General features: G+C 40.0%; 1 protein-coding gene across 8 annotated transcripts in view; it reads right to left on the bottom strand.

Annotated features, from left to right (window-relative positions):
• The window catches only part of LOC134070412 (calcium-activated potassium channel subunit alpha-1-like), a 123,855-nt gene that overhangs the window by 26,672 nt on the left and 79,462 nt on the right, over positions 1 to 17,721 (bottom strand). For all 8 annotated transcript variants that reach the window (XM_062526757.1, XM_062526758.1, XM_062526760.1 and 5 more), the window contains exons 6-18: positions 14,569 to 14,644; positions 13,332 to 13,407; positions 12,778 to 12,948; positions 10,936 to 11,027; positions 5,088 to 5,198; positions 4,881 to 4,986; positions 4,602 to 4,684; positions 4,186 to 4,255; positions 3,827 to 3,982; positions 3,245 to 3,354; positions 2,800 to 2,868; positions 2,441 to 2,527; positions 2,235 to 2,311 (exon numbers count right to left, since the gene is read on the bottom strand). In XM_062526757.1, coding sequence (XP_062382741.1) covers positions 2,235 to 2,311; positions 2,441 to 2,527; positions 2,800 to 2,868; positions 3,245 to 3,354; positions 3,827 to 3,982; positions 4,186 to 4,255; positions 4,602 to 4,684; positions 4,881 to 4,986; positions 5,088 to 5,198; positions 10,936 to 11,027; positions 12,778 to 12,948; positions 13,332 to 13,407; positions 14,569 to 14,644 — 1,284 coding nt within the window. The remainder of the gene's footprint in view (positions 1 to 2,234; positions 2,312 to 2,440; positions 2,528 to 2,799; positions 2,869 to 3,244; positions 3,355 to 3,826; positions 3,983 to 4,185; positions 4,256 to 4,601; positions 4,685 to 4,880; positions 4,987 to 5,087; positions 5,199 to 10,935; positions 11,028 to 12,777; positions 12,949 to 13,331; positions 13,408 to 14,568; positions 14,645 to 17,721) is intronic.

Below are 17,721 nucleotides of genomic sequence, written 5' to 3'. Positions count from 1 at the left end.
AGCAGGTTAATGGTGGTTAATGGCGAAGACATTCTGTATCCCACAAGGAGGGTCTCTTTTTTCCTTCTTTCTTTTTTTTTCAGAAAATGTTCAAATATGGACCTTTGAAGAACTCCATATTTCTTAAACTTGATATTGAACGGGATAATGGTTCCCTGTTAGATCAGACACATAAGGACAAGTTTGTATTTGGGCAATGATTTGAATGGAGCATCAGGTCAGGCTAAAAGTGGTATCTGAGGTCCAATTTAAATCTGATTATACTGTTAGTGCTACAATTTCATTTTATGACCCATGAAGACTGAATTATATCGAGGCAAACACCTCAACACCTCCCACACTACAGCCTTGTCCTCATCTGTCTAATCCCCAAATATGTTGGAACATATTTACAGGTACTCTCTTGAACAAGCTCAACATTGCAATATTATATAATATAATATCGTTTATATAATATAATGTATATTTTATATAATATAAAATATATTGTTATTGCAGAAACCTTTGCCTGAACATAAAAGCGACAACACACAAAAAAACCATGGACGGCTACTTTACACGCAAGAGGTTATTTCGTCAGTGAAATCACAGCAGCCAAGCTGTACTCCAGGGCTCACGTTGTAATTCCTGAGGTGAAAGGGTGATACTGTAGACTTTAAATGGAGATGCGTGGAGCACAAGGAACGTAATGACAGGAAAAAGCCTTCAGCACCATAAACTCAGGATGGAGCTCTGAAATCACTTCTTCCGTTAGTAACTCACAACAAGCTGGACTGCATGCTCAAATAGAACATGCAACATGTAGTTTACAAACATGGCAGCCCTGATGTGTGATGTGACATACAGTACAGTAGTCTTGTCAATGCAAGCTGTTTTGTTAGATGTGCAATGAGAGCCTATGATTGAGGGATCTACTGTGGTGTTTGATTAAATACGGTTTTGGGATGACATCTTGTGGTACATTGGGGTATGGCAACTCCTTCTAAAGATACATTTCTACAATTAACTGTATATTTCTGTTTTAAAATATGGGTTAGCAGAACTTTAATGGTAAGCCCTGGTGTTTTTATATATATATATATATATATATATTTTAAATATATAGATTTATATCTATCTTTAGGTTGTATCTGTGTGTTGCCTTATTTAAAGAGTTGGTAATACATCTGTATATTTATATAGATTTATATATATCTATGTCTTATGGTCCATACATGTCAAATAACAAAGCTGTGAAAAAGAAAAAGACTTCTAAGTTGTCTTTATCTGAATCACAATCCTTTAACTAGATTATTTCCGTCATGTACCTTCACAATGATATGCATGAGGGGTGCAGCACTCACGTTTACACATGCAACATAAACAAATACATATATTTTACAGTTCTGTTTTTGTGTGACTGTCCTTTCCAAGCATAAAAGGGGACACTTTTACTCACAATAAATCACTATTAAAGAGGGGTTTAAAAACCATTTCCGATGCAGCAAAAAAAGGAAAAAGTAAAGAAAAGAATGAAAGAAAAAAATGATTTATTTGGAAAAGTTGTTATAATACTGTTAATCCTTTCGCTACTGTTGTGGAGAGTAAGAGATTATGTTAATTTCAGTCAATGGAAACATCAGAACAAAACAACAGCATTATAATGTAGTTATATTCCTATTTAAAGACTGGGAATTAGCAAATGTCCAGATGCTGATTTTGTATTCTTTGTGCAAGTTAACTATGGCCTTTTGAGGCTGCTGTGAAATGGTTAAAGTACCTGTATACTCTCAGAGGAAGAAGAGACTTATCAACTCCAAACCTATAGGGATCCCATAAGTACAGTACTTGCTTATTCAGTCAGTGATAATGTTACAGTTTCTAAAAGACTTGAGAAATCCCCAAAGGTTCTATGAAGTCTTTTCATACCATGGGTACCATTTTCATCCCATAGGCCATGGATAAATTACATTTTCAGGACTTGGGAAATTACTCTGGGGATACTGGATGGAAACCGCATTAACATTATTATCTTGTTTTACAATTTCATGGAATAAATGCACTTAGGGTCACTACTTTAAACACAGCAAATAAATTATAATAAAAAAAAACTTCCCGAAGGCAAAAGTAAAAACAAAAGAATGGCTTTATGAAGGCACATGTAAAGACCAATAACTTCAAGTCATACAGTAACTTTCAGGGAAATGTCAAGTCCACAGAGAATAGAGGAAGCAGATATGTAACTGAGCACTTACTTCTTTTGCACCCACACTTTTTGATCCGTTTCGGATCTGTGATGTCGTCATGGCAAGCTTTGCAGTAGTACAACGCCCTGACACACACATGAGAACAGTCATAAGAGTGGACATGCATCACAAGCACAAACCAGGAATGCAAACTGCGTCAGTGAGAGTGCAGGTGGTTGTGTTTGTTTGTGGAAATGTCCATAATGCTACGGTACCTCTTCACTTCTTTAGCATCGCTGGCTATGAAGAAGCCCAACGTTCCCTCCTCCATCTTCACATGGTTCCCAGGGTTGATGAGTGTGCTAATCAACATCAAAAATACAGTTAATCCACACTATCTTTAATAAACAGCAACAGCAATAGACAGCAATATAAACAACAATAGCAACGCAATGTTATGATCCATAATTTATTGGTCTGTGCATTATCATATCAGATTTCAGATTAACAAAATACATTCATAATCTTCCGAAACATAAAAAAAATATATATAAACAAAAAATCTCTACATGATGATTTTACTTCATAAACATATCCATTAAGAACTCCAGCACGGAACACTGCAAAGCCTCACCTGCTTTCTCGTATGTCTGACTTGTACTCTATGGCTATTAGCAACAGCTTCAGCTTCACATAGCACAACCTGGAGGAAAACAAAACAAACTAACTTTACCACACCATGTCAATGTCAACCACAATAAGAACAAAGGTGTGCAAATGTAAAGAGTTTGATTCCAAAATGCTATATATGTGTGTTTAAAAACATTAAAAAGTCCTGTTATTTAATTATGTATTCCAGGAAATATCAATCAAACTGCAGTTGTGTTGTTTTGATTGACTAAAGATAAATCAAATAACAATACCCCAAAAAATGTCTACTGAAATTACTGGGAAAACAAATTGTAAAAAATAAAAATTATGAAAATTAATTAAAATGGTGGATATAGTGTTTTGGAACCAAACTCTTCATGTATTCCGTTATATGATGAGAAAGAGAGATAGATCAAACGTGTACTCACTCACAAACCTCAGGGAAGGAAAACCCAACAAAGGCACTAGAAAGATACTCTGTGTACATTTCATTGGCCACCCCCTCCAAGTAGTACTTCTGCCACGTGTCCTCTTCAATCTATCACAACAACAAAGAGATCACAAAATCACCCACCTAGTCAGCAATAATCAAACATCAATCTGCTCCTTTCTCAACCAGACATTGACCAATCAATGTTCAAATGTCAAGCACTTTTGTAAATCATTCTGTGTATGAAAGGTATACAAATTAAGCTTTTTATACTGATCATTAATCAAAGGCCTACATGTTCAAAACCACGCATGGGATTATTAGTATCTTGATGTATGATGAGGGAATGTTTACTGTTTCAAAAGAACATCCCTGGAGGAAGGTCATTCACCACCCACAGGGTGCCAACCGGTTTCACAGCCTTTTTTGGCAAAGGACGTGATACTTAATGGATTAAACTTCGCTAAAGTGTTTATAGCAATATAAATAACAATGCGAAAAGAGCAGTGGACGGGACGGAACTAGACGGGACGGAACGGGACAGGATGGCCTCCGGTCAGGGCGCGGGCGGGGACGGTACCTTGATGAACGACCTCATGGAGAAGAGGTTGGCCAGCATGGTGGACAGGCCCTGTGCCAGGCAGCTCTGGGCGATGAAGCCGAGTTTCAGCTCGGCCAGGCAGATGGCGTCGTCGCCCTCTTTCCAGTTCCAGCTCGGGATGTTCAGGAGATGGGCCTGGGAGAGGCGAGGAGGAGAGACCGCGACGAAGACAAATGCGTGAATTATGTGAAAGGAGAAGAGGAGGAGGAGGAGGAGGAAGAAGATTAAAAAGCACAGCCGCAAAACTAATTTTAATTTGCCAGCACTGACTGATTAGGCTACTACAGTCCATTAAACACAATTATAAAAGCTGCAATACTGAAAGGTGAGGTCGGTACCTTATTGTGGTACTGCAACATCTGTGTTATGATGCGGATCTTTGGATGGTAATTCTTGATGGATATCACTCTGAGTAACAAGCATAATGATGCACAATTTGGCAAAAGACAATTGGAAACATTTTTCTTGTTAAACATTAGTCCATGAGATGTGACCATCTGGTACTGACCCTACTGATGTTACTGTATGTGTTACTGATGTTTAACGTAATGATTATCCCTTTTAAAATGCTAGACCTTATGATTCTCAAGGAACAAGCCAATAAACAGCCAACAACAAAAAAAAAAGAAGAGAAAAAGTCGATTAGGTCTTGTGTCCTATTTCCAGAGGGGGTGGGTTTGGGCTAAACTAATATTTAAAGGCTAATGTCGTTGATTCAATTGTTCCCCCTGGCCTTCTCTTGCGCTTGTCTCACCTCATTATGTTGGAGGCATCCTCTGCATCAGGGTCTGGGCAGTATTTGTTAGCTAAGATCAAACAGGCATCAGCCGACTCAATCTGAATGTGGAAAATATCAAAATAGGGAAAGTGATCCACATGATGTGTATGTCACCAGCGGAAATAAATCAAGTATTTTCATCTTTTATAATGCATTTTTTGCCATGAATGCTAGCATGAGTCTAACTATAAATGTTTACCTGGTCAAAACACTAACATTAGAAATAACAAAATGACAGAACAGAAAAAAAATCACCTTCACTCTGGCAAGATCATGAGGGTTGAGGACAGACCCTTGGTAAAATTCCACCTGAGTGAAATGGCGTTTGAATAAGGCTTCCAGCTCAAGATTAGGGGAAATACTACAACAGAAAGTGAGCGAACAATTAGTCTGTAACTGTGTCTCTTTTCAAAACATCTATGCAAATGAAAAAAAAAGATTGCTGACCACAAAAGCACTTACTTATGAAGAAAAACAATTTCTACATTGACATCATCCCTGTCCTTGTGAAGAAAGTCTTTTAGGAAGTTGGACACACTTTCGAGCGTAATATGACCACACACCACAATATGCCTGCAAGGTAAGAGGTTCACAAAGAGCCATTAGAGAGGAGTCATACTGTCCTCCAGCCCGCCTTGGCTTTCAGCTGGGTAGCATGAAGCTGCGTCAAACCCAGCTTTCTGCAACCATGTCTGTTAATAATTTAAACCAGCAACCACCAACAAACTGAATTGAAAAGGGAAAAAAAATAATCAAAAGTAGAAATTGATGGAATGTTATAATCTGTGATTGTCTATCCATGTAGAAGAATCAACAAGGTCCCTAAAGAGGATAAAAGTAGAACAGTTAATTAGCTGCAAATGCTATGTGATGCCACGTCTATCTAAGTCAACGTGGCCCTTCAAATGTTCAACACAACAAAGTTATGCTCGAGTCCACCTGTCCAGCTTTGCCCTGTTGTAAAGAATTTTGAAACTTTAGAAAAATACCAATGAAGGGAGAAAAAACCCATTTTAACAGAATAAAGAAAGAATTCAAATTTTACAGAGTCATTAGAGGTTATGGTGAGATAAATAGATAAATAGTTTAAGTACCAACATCTTACTAACAAGCTTTTTATCAATGGTGGTCAACCTGGGGGCCAGAACACTCCAGGTTGTGTGAAAAATGAAGCATGTTTCACTTCAACATTACACCATCACTTTACTTTAGTTTTGTTTAATTTCCATTACCACGTCAAACGGCCACAAACAAACAGTGTTGTTTTTCACTAGGCAGTCTATACTGTATAGCAGTGTGGCCTTTACATAAATAGCTCTCTCATCAATCTGATGGTCAGTAGTGATGGACTAGCATGTGCTACGGCGTTGGTGCATTTGGACATAAACGTCCTCACAGTTTGCAGTCAGCAAATGCAGTTCATGCCAAACGTTAGAAGGCTACACCGGAAAACAGGTCTAATCACATCCGCTTGTTGGGGGATAACGTTAATTCTGACACACAGGAGGTAAAAAATAGCAATTAATAAGCATATGAAAACAGCGGTCAACAATCAATGTTATTGCTCGACAAATGACAATGGTTGCCCCTCAACATCTCTTCGCTCTTGCTATCCCTGAGGCTTCTACCTGCGTCGGGCAAGGTTGGACTCCTTACGTCATTACATTGTCATCCTCGGATGTGCTGTTCTATTAACTGCGCAATAGCTGTTATCAAGATGATGACATCGTGATCGTCCTATGTTTGTAACATCTGTGAAAGTGAGGTAAGTAGAAGCCTCATCCATCACTTCTGGTTACGCTATTACAACTCAAGACCCCAATCAAAATCGAACCCAAATGTACAGGAATGAAATTAAAATATAATTTATCACTTAGTCATTAATTTTTGCTAATTTTATGAAAAACAAAGCTATAAAGTGCATTATGGCATTCGGTGTGCATCGTCAATGTCAATGTAAATTCTCCATATTCTATAAATCAGTGAGTCAAAACGAGTTTGCATCCCTTAATTTAAGTTAAAATAACATGATTTGTGTGATGTATTCTATCTCATTTTATCTAAAGATATGATGACAGTCTCACAGTGACAGTCACACAGTGACAATATAGCACACACTGACACTCAGATTTGAGTTATTCTAGTGCATGACCACATGAGGCAGACTTGTTTGGATGAGATGTGATGTCTGCAGTGATTTACAAGTGCATGTCAGGAAATCAGAATATCAGGTAAAAGTCCATTGCCCTGCCCAGACTGGGAGATTAAAGGCTCAGGAATTGGCAGTGTTTTTTTCTTAATTGGCTGAAGAGAGCGCTTCTCAGGTCGACATTACAGATTATAGCTCACAGAAGTAAAAAAAATCCAGCATCTCAAATTATTAGACTAAAGAATGTAGCCTATAACACAGACATACATCAGTGTTAGAATAATCAAGAGAAAAAGGCTTGTGCAGCCTTGTGCAGGCACTTATACAGGACATGGCTACATATTCTTACTTTATAGACTGGAGACAGACACAATCATTCAACAGTTTGTAATCTTCAAAAAACTTTCCCAATAAATCTCGTTTTCCTCCATCAAATAAGGCTAAACGAATCCGTCAAGTTTGTGCTTTCATCAAAGAATCCATTGAAAGCCAAGCAATCCATTTAGCGTGCCAATTTAACGGGTTTAGTAAATAGCTTTTGTATAATTTGAAGCAGTGCTTTGGGTTGTAGGCAAGTTTTGCATATGACTTTTTCTTTGAAAACCTGCCCAGAGAGCCAGCATTCCAGAGCCTCTTCTCTGCCGATGGCGAGACAGGCTTTCTGGATACTAAGCCGCCTGTTGAATATCTGTGAGATTCTGATGTTCTTATTCACCTACACAGTTACACACTGGGGTCTCCTCCTGTCCTGCTTCCCTTGATATCCTGGTTAGAGCCGGAGAGCAATATTCTGTGAAGGATGTGGTGAATGAATGTCTTGGGAAAATATCTATAGTCGTTCCTAGATATATCCATCTAGGAACGACTTCATTAGAGCAGGGCTTACAGCAATCTTCTTACAGCAGTAATAGACTGATGTGTTTATGAAGAAAGCTCCTTGTTTTTATCATTTTTAGACCATCATCAATTCCACAAGGGTATTTCTTACTTTGATAAATAAACATAATTTCCCGGGTTTCCCTGTCTGTCTAGCTGTCTGTTTGTGTGTCTAACATTTAAATGGTAGTGTAACTACCTACAATGATGTCCAGATGATCTCTACTGAGGGTTGACTAAATCCAAAGGTCAGCCTCAGAAGGCTTGAGGGGATCACTGACCATAACTAAGCTTTCTGAATCCTCAATACTGTCTCACAAAACAATGGTGTCTTTGTAAGGATTACAGTAAGAAGCAGTCTGCCTGATCTATTCAAACCCTCAACATATAGTAGAGGGGTAAGCCGTTCTGTCATCTCTTGACTGATTTGTGAAATGGTACATGTGGATTTCCATGGTTTAGCAGATTAGCAGGGCATGATGCTAAACATGTGAGGGTTTTCAGTAGCACAGGGCAGACATTTTGAGTTACCAAGGGCGTAGCCAGATGAGGGGGCACCCCTGCCAGAATCAAATCGATCACCCCATCAGAGATGTGATGGTTTGACCTTTATAGTTTCTTTAGACAGCACAAAAGTTCTACTTTGCTTTGATGGCCACCCTGACCACTCCAAGATTACCCCCCTAGAACCACCACGGAGTAACACAGATTACACCACGATGTTAGCTACTCTGGGTGTGTTTCCCAAGACCATAGTTGCTACCTGTTCGCAACTTAGTTGGTTGGCAATGGAAAATAGCATTGCAACCAACAAAGTTGCTAACTTAGTTAGCAACTATGGTTTTGGGAAACACACCCCTGGACGGAGACATTGAGAACATAATAAAAGAGAGGCACACAGTGAGACAGCATGTTAGATGCTGTGACACTTGAGAGGTACAAAATAAGTGTTAAAGGAGCATGCCAACATTTTGGGAGATTTGTTTATTTGCCATCTATCCTTGTTAAATCAATTGGCCTATTGTTCGGCTGTTGCATGCACAGAAGGGTATAGATGAAATTAGATTAGATTCATCTTTGTTGTAATTGTGCAGAGTACAAGTACAACGAAATTCAGTTTTGTATGTCAGTATGTATACTGCATGTACTGTACAGCATACACTTCTAAAACAAATATGTTGAACACAACTTGCGTTTTTTTTTTAACACATCTCTGTGTCCAGATAGTGACAACACCGTTTGTGTTGTTTCCATTTTTTATTTGTCGCACAATACAGTATATGTGTTGAAAATAACACAACTTGCGTGTTTTTTCCCTTTTTTTTTAAAACACATCTCTGTGTCCAGATAGGGACCATACATTTGTTTTAAGAGTTATCTACTCTGGGGTAGTCGGCAAACTACTGTAGGTTATTTTCCAACAAGTTGCCGTGTTCCTTTAAAAGAGTGATATACGAGCAGATATCTTGCAAATCACATAACATACACAGGTTGGCAATCCCTACTGAGACGCCAAAAGTGCATTACAATACAACATCATCAGCATAACAGGCTATTTGGGAAGTTGTGGGGAATGGCACTAATAGCCAAACTAAATAGCTGCATGGCCTAGGGCTGTATAGATGTACTGTAATGATGAACAAGGTAGTGGCCAAACTGAAACAAGTTATGACTCTATGACTATAACTTTTATCGGATGCCATTTACTAAAGTACATCACTCTTAAATGCCCTGCAAATGCAATGAGTGTAAAATATCCTTACATCTACCCACTTAGAGGGAACTTACTGTAAAAGGAGAGACCATTCTAAGGCAATGCTACTATAGAGTGCAACCACAAACGCTGCCCCATCATAAGGAGCTTTTGAGAAGTTTAGTGTCAGTTTTAGTCTTTGTGTCAGTCAGACATCATGTCACAGGACACTTATTGCAGGGATCTCACCAACAAACTTTTGGTTGAGGATGCTAAATAAGGTGCTTCACAGCGGCGAATTACTTTTACTATTAAAACAAAAGAAAGCAGACTGAAGTGCACCGATTCAACTTGGAGTATTTACTTAGTGCACACAAAAAAAGCTTTGAAGACACAGTGGTGTATATACTGTTAGTTGAATCAGTGTGCTTTCTTTGTTTAATAAGCTTTTGGTTGTGTTTTGGTTTGTCTTTAAAGTGGGACTTTAAGCCTTTAAAATGTGTCGGTTCTTGCAATTCAGGAAGGTCTAGTGAAGCTGTCTGGTTGAACTAAATGTTGACAAGAAGTGTCAAGCACAGTGTGAATCATACTGTTTATAATACTGTTTTCTAAAGTAACAATAGCATAATATTGCAAGTATGAACAGTGTAGATGAAACAATCAGAGGAATCTTCAGAACTTAATTTGGGACTTGAGGCATCCAGAATTTATAGTGTGGTTCTGACTGAAGATTTAGGCCAGGAATGAATTGAAAACAACATGAACAAGAGCCAAGCAATCAACAAAAGATTTCATGCCAAACAAAAAAAAATGAAAAGGCTTTTTGAATACCCCATCATTATAATGACCCAGCAATTATCCCAAGAATGAAGCTGTGTTTTTTGTTGTTCAAGTCCTAATGTTTTGTCAGAAACACATGGTTAATTGTAATGTTAGAATGTTAAACATGTTTGGCCACTTTATGATACTAAAATGTATCCATACACTTGCCAAAGAAACAAAACAAATTCAGTTTAAATGCATAATGTAATTGACATGCAATGTACCCATCACCACCACCACCACCACCCAATTATGACAAGATCACAGGCAAATTGACATGCAGAACTGAATGTAGCTGGTCCCACACACATAAAGCAGACATAATTACACAGTGATTGTGACAGCCAACAAAAGCAATAAACACAAAAGCTGTTAACGTGAACTCCTTTGAAATGATTGTATTGTTGCAAATGACCCGATGCGTCCACATTCATGGCCGATATCTCCAGTTGCTGTGTCATTGTGATCAGACTCAATGGTCACTTGTCACACACAGTACACCACACCTTACCAGAGAGGCATTTGTCTCAAAATAAAATTATCTTTTGTCAACTCTCTGGTCTCTCGAACTTACTTTCTGCCTCGAGTCGAGTTATAACTCCCTCCGTATTTCTTCCGATTAAGGATGAGTGCAGCGATTTCTGGCACGTAGCGCGCAAACATGGCCTACATGCGTGAGACAGAGAACAGACAAGACAACAGAGAGCATGCGGAGGGGGGGAGGGGGTTAGACTGTGGTGCAGCCAGCACAGCCTCCCGTATATACTTACTTTCGCCCATTTACCGCACTATAGGAACCACCATATTTCTTGCGGTTTCCTATTAACTCTATGATTTCAGGGACGTAGCTGGCAAACATGGCCTGAGGAGGAGAGGAGCAGACAGAAGAAGAGACTAAAAAAATAGATAGGAGAAAGAGAAGACTATAGGGCTATTCATTCTTTTTTTTTCATTTTTCTATCTTTTTTTTGGATTGCACATTGGATATCTAAATATCCACATGAAAAAAAAAATCTACAGTGTTTGAAGTTAAACACACTCAATACTGTAGATGTTTTATGGAATTACATGCAAAAGTTATTGCCATAAGTTATGAAAAAATATAATGCATGCAGAATGTATGTTAAACAAGAGCATTCCGAAAAAGAAATGTATAAAAAATGAAAATAGCAGAGGGCAGTTTGTTCTAGTGAGGGCAGACTGCCTGGATGTTTACAGATATTTGCATTGGAGGAAAAAAATGTTGAGCGAAACGGAAACAGTTGACTTTCTAACAGTCAAACTGTGATGGGTGGATATTTTTTTAGAAGTAAACTTAGAAGTAATGAGAGGAGTAGAAACTCCAAAGAGCCATGTTTCGTCCAACAAACACATATGTCAAGTTGATTTCCATAAAGCTGCCATGTCAACACATTTACAGCCCTACAGTACATTCCCTTTCTTGAAGAGAGCACAGTAATATCTATGATGTTCTTCTAACTGAAAACAATATCTGTTACCTGGGTATTAATCTTTGTGCTGAGCTCTATCTGAATATTTATCCAGGCCTTCTGATCGAGGAGACTACTACTCATTGTTTACTTTGCAAACATTCTATACCTGAAGCTACCGTATAATATATAATCTATAATATAAACTGATATGATTCATACTAGAACAGGTACAATACATTAGTTAGGTTTGGCAGGCCTGTTTTATAGTAACTTCTTGTTTTACACTACCACTTGTGACTAGTTTAATACTACTAGCAGTGTACTAGTGTAATCCTACTACTAGTGTACTAGTGTAAAATTACTACTAGTGTAGTTCTCAATGTGTTGACATGAGGCAGGCCTATGGTCCATCAACCTTTCACTGGGTTTGTTGAAAATTGGGATGGGGAGAGCAGGGTGGGGTCTTGAAACCGCATAGTGGATTTTTACCTGAGCATAACACCTGGGCAAACGTCATGATGATGTAAAAATAATATTACTGTAAAACTTAACATTCATAACTCTTATGTATGAGTCTTATTCTGAACAAAATATGTAACAAATGAAACAAAAAAACACATCTCTTGAACACTGGGCCATGATTTGGTTTGGGTAATATTATCAGCCACTGGACTTTGGCTGAATAAAAGGAAGGCTATTATTTCCAGTCAAATTCAAGTTCAAGTTAAGACCTAAATCTCATCTCAATCTATTCTTACGGCTCATTATTTCTCATAAGAGTTCTTTAGGAGAAACTGATCAGATCTCACGCTTTCCTATCAGATGTGACAATAGCATGTAGCCTACCTATATTGATCATTCTGAATCAGAGCAAATAGCTGTAAATGACTGGTCCAAAGCAGTCTTCTATATCTGATATGTTTGACTCATGTCCAAGCATTCAAGGCAAATGTAGATTAAAGAGACACCATAGTGGGACAGTGTCTCTTCACGGGAGAGCAGGTGGGTTGGATGTGATGTGAAGGAGCGACTGTGTTTCCAGCTATTGGTCAAGTCAAACAGGGGCACCATGACCAATGGGCTTCTGGTTAGGCAGGTTGTATGTGGGGCGAAGAACAAAGCAAGATGCATGAGCAAAACAAAAGAAAACAAAACGAGAGACACAAATAATTTTTTTACCAATCCACCGAGGATGAAGAAGACCATGAAAAGGCGCCCAAGGGTTGTTTTTGCACAAACATCTCCATATCCCACTGTGGACATGGTGACCATGAGTAAGTAGACACATTCCCAGTAGGAAAGGGATTGGGAATTTTGGAAGTTTTCCCAAGGGTCCCCTGAGTTTTCCACCTAAAATGCACGTCAAAAGGTCTCAGTATCTCACAAACAACATAAAAGCTTTCTTTACGCCTTGCCTTTATTAGTCTTCTTTATCATTCAAATCCCTGAATACAAACACTATAAATAGTGTGTAGATACACTATACTACATATTTCCAGAATAATCACTCAATGTTACATCAGAATAAAGTATTTTAAAATAGTTTAAAAATGTCAACTGTCATTTTACTCATGTGTTGCAAGGTGGTACTACTCCCCTAAGACAGTTGTAAGTTTGACTTAATGAGTTTCTGTACCATTTCGAGGAACTTACTGTTCAGTCTTCTGCACTCACCAACAGAAGTAAGTCTGTTTTGTGGTATGGTATGGCACAGCAAAATATGGTGAACTTACCAAGTGGATGAATCCAGCTGCAGTAAGCCATGTGCTTATGAAGATTGAGCACAAGTTCACAAGTTTTATGGAATTGCTATTGAAAACAAGAGCCAGGCAAAGCGAGTCAATTACACAATCCCAGCTAGACTTGGTAGCAGATATCGTTCATAATTTCAAAAGTGAAAAAACAACAACATATGTACTTATACTTTTCAAAAGGAAAAGGAGATGATCAACAACAGTTTAGCTATCCCTCAGTTTGAACTGGCTGATTTTCATGCAATTTAGCCTGACCTTGTAAGTGATTTTGAGGACAAGGTTTAAGTTTGGGATTTTAGATTGGATAAAAGATGATATTTTTTAATATTCTAACCTCGCTAATCCACTGAAACAGAGGTGCTCGGTTTACTACGAAAACTTCTGATTTTCCCTGAATCACCCCATTTTGCTATGAGCATGTCATGATGACCTTGCCTGCTAGTCAGTGAAGCAAAAGATCATCTATGGTTGTCCATTCAAATCAGTTAGAGCAGCATATGAAAAACTACAAGTTTGCTAAGTATGACTTCCTGACATCGTATTACAGTTTGCTGCCTTTGTGCACATCTGATTATGGCCTGTCTGTTGGCCTGTCTGTTAGCCTTTGGCCCTTCAATGACTTTGCCTTTACCTCTGTGTGCGTAGATAGAGAGAGGAGATTATTCTGAAACATTTCACTCTGGTATAAGCCCTTCCTGACATCTGTGCTAAAAGCTTTAATACTAAGCACTGGGGAGACAGGGGAATTCTAACTGCCTATGCAGTTTTTCCTCACTCACTCACTCTCTCTCTCTCTTTCTTTCTTTCTTGCCCTCACTCACCCCCTCTCTATCTCACTATCTCTCTCTCATACATTGAAAGAGGAGAAGATGAGATACTATTTGACACATGCACTCCTTTTAGCAAACGTGAAAGACAGTCAAAAGTGAAAGTTCTGATGAGAGCATTTGCTTGCTGTATTTGTGAAGCAGCATCAGCTAGAGGTTCAATCTGTGCTTTCTGTTTTTGATCTTTGACAGTAACAGACACATATCAGGACATATGAATTAAATCCATTCAGTATGCTTTGAAATCCAAATTGGCATATCAACTTTAGCACTTTCGCAAACAGACACACAGACACAACAGAGACAAAATAGACACAACAGCCCTTTTGTATGAACCTGCAGTGACAGAGCATGCACTGAGAGAGAGTCGGAGAGAGAAAGGTACTTACCTAGTTTTTAAAATATTCAAAAACTGTAAAATTTCTGAGAACTGTATCAACCTTAAGGCTCTTAAGAACCTTAACCCTGCATGTGGAGAGACACAAACACAAGTGGAATATCGGGATTTAGTCATCAGAGCAAAACACATCAGAGTACATCAGACAAGCCAAGCCAATCATGTGCAAATAAGCAACTCTTAACAGACGTTAAGCAGTTCCATAGCAAGACGAGCAAGTCACCATACCTTTAAAGCCTTTATCCATTTTCAGCAGAGTAATTTTTTTCATAACCTCAAACTAACAACCGGTCAAGCCCTCAAAAAAAAAGGCCAAGTATTGCAAGATGTAAAACAAAACCAAGATTTCTTTTTAAAGAACTCCTAAAACAAGCAGCTGATTGAATTCTTTCACTGGTTGCATCGCAGTGATTGACAAAGTAACGGCAGCATCTAGTCAAATACATTTTTCATTACAGGGTTGAGGGAGCCAAACGGTTTGGGGATGAAACCTGGATTAGGACGGAGGCAGGTGGGTGGCGAGGACTGCTGGGTAAACAACGCTGACGTAAAATATTTGTTTTCGTGCCCTTTCCAAAAAAAAAAACATGGCACGAGGCAGTCAGGGCCTCAGGTGCCTTAGCTACATAGCAAAATATACCATATGCCTCAAGAGTTCCAGCCTGGACTCACATGTATGGGTAGACACAATACCGTTACACACACACAGAAGCCAACATTTTATGGGGTTTTATTGTCCCATAAGAACAGAAAAGCAAGTAACTAATTTAGGTAAGCAATTGCACACTGCTCAACCAGTGGCAGCCCAGGGTTAAAAAACGTATGTAAACAAAACATAAGGATAATAGGGATATAGATTTGCAACTGGTGATATTCCCATACATGAAACCTACTTTTCACAACAGGGCACTGTCACCATCCTTTGGACACACACACACACACACACACACACACACACACACACACACACACACACACACACACACACAACTACTGTAGGCAGTCTAAGTATAGGTGAAAGCCATTTTGCTCTGCATTGTCCTGGGTATATGATGCAGTGTTGAAGAGATTATGATTCACAAGTAACACTTCAATGAACCATCCCTTAATCCTAATAACTTGACATCATATAGAAACCAGTTATTCTAATATCAGGACCACATCATGTTTAAAATAACTTATCGAACCAGACTTTGATGTAACATTTCAAGGGACAGAGTCTACCCAAGAAAAGGACATACTAAGGACAAATAACATGCGGGAAATGTATGTGGGAAAGTAAAAAGTAAAAAGTAAAGATCCGCATACCAGAGTGCGGATCTTTACTTTTTCTTTGAACCTTGTTTATTTGATCTCGCACCCGAAACATTTTCCGGCAGTGTGTGATTAAACTTTGTTTTTGTATGTGGGAGAGTGACCACATCTGAGAATCAATTTGAAACTAGACATGCTTTTATAAGGTCCAACAATTCGATAAAATGTTATTAACCACCAACATCAAGACAGATACAGTAGATGCCTGCGTATTAGACAGCAAGCGACACTAAGCATGAGAACAGCACAGACCACATGGCACCATGACACACACGCACTACAGCCAGCAGACAACAGCACGAAGCCAAACACAGTTCTAAAGCCCCATAAGGGCAGCGTGTCCTCACGACGTGCGCTTAAGACACAAACACACAAACGCCCCACGTGGGCATACACTGGTCGACAACCGTCTGAAGCCTCTCTCTTTCTTTCTTGCTCGCCCACTCCCCCCCTCCCTCCCTCCTTCCCTTCCCTCCCTCTCTTTCTTTCTTTCGTTCAATTTCTTTCTCTCATTCGGGTTTCTTCCTTTCTTCCATTCTTCCTTTCTTTCTTTCAAAAAAGGGGGGTGTGTGTTCCTGACCCCCCCGTTAGCGTCATCCTTCCTTACCCCAGTGGGAGACGACCCGTAGGCAGGATGCCAGTGTCCAGCGTGCGGGGTCGGGCTCGTCCCTCTCGCCCCCGACGCCGCCGCCGTGACCCATCTTCACCCGGTAGCCGTTCTGGAAGAGGTCGGCGCAGGACTTTTTGCGCCGCCTCGTGTTCAGGAACGCCTCGGAGTGCGCCGCCCCGTCCGGCCCCCGGTACACGAGCATCTTGGTGGGAATCATGACGACGGAGCCAAAGAGCACTGGTGGAGGAGATGGTGGAGGTGGTGGTGGTGGTCTTCAGAATGTCTTCGGAGAGTCTTTCCTGTCCCCCTTCAGATCACCTTTAATATCCTCTTTCTGTCCCTCTTAGTACGCCTCAGCCCTCATTCTCAGTCAAGTGTGGAAGCCACGGTCAAGATTATCAACCGATTCCACCTCGCTCCTCATAACAGCCTGATCTTGTTTTCTCAGACCTCCTCAGGAGACTCCTAATTTGATGTCTGCAGATATGGAGACACCTGCAGCACCCAAGGGGGGGGACTATATCCCAGAGGCGGGCGAGGCGCAGTGTTGCGGAGAGAAGTGAGGAGGAAAAGGGAAATAATGAGAATCTAAGGGGGTCTGTGGGAGGGGGGGCGTAGAGAGAGAGAGAGAGAAAAACAACGTCACAACCAGCTTTATCGCCATGACCACCACCGAACGCTTGTAACATTCTAGTTATTCGAGTGTCATTCATGTCAGGCGAGCTTAAAACAAGCTCTCTGGGTTTTTTTTTCTCCTCCTCCATCAGGATATTGCCGCATAAGCTTCTTTAGGCTTCGCCCTGGGGATGGCAGAGGCCAGGAGACAAGCCTGCCCCGCTGCTCATCATCCTGTGCGACATGCTATGTCACATAGGGCCAGAGAGGACCACCGCAACGGCTGTCGTGCCCCAAACGGCTACAGGTGCTGGGATGGGACATTCAGAGCGAGGCAGGGAGGGGGGGGAGTGGGACGGAGTCTGAAAACATTGGGATTCAAAAGTGAGAGATGCGTGTTGCGTTTTGCCCTCCACCTCCTGCACTGCTGTCGAGTAAATCCTTTCCGAAGCCCTTTCATGATCAGTCAATTCTTGTTCGGATTAAAAAAAAAAATAAAAAAAAACAGTGGAGGAGGTGCAGGAGGGGGGGGGGGGTGGGGGGGCAATAATCCTGATTTAATCACAACTGATGTACTAGCAACTAGCTGAGAACACTGGGGCGTTT

This window comes from Sardina pilchardus, chromosome 22 (assembly GCF_963854185.1).
Source record: "Sardina pilchardus chromosome 22, fSarPil1.1, whole genome shotgun sequence".
NCBI classification, from domain to species: Eukaryota; Metazoa; Chordata; class Actinopteri; order Clupeiformes; family Clupeidae; genus Sardina; species Sardina pilchardus.
The sequence above is the reverse complement of the archived record's forward strand: the minus strand, read 5'-3'. Positions and strand labels throughout refer to the sequence as shown.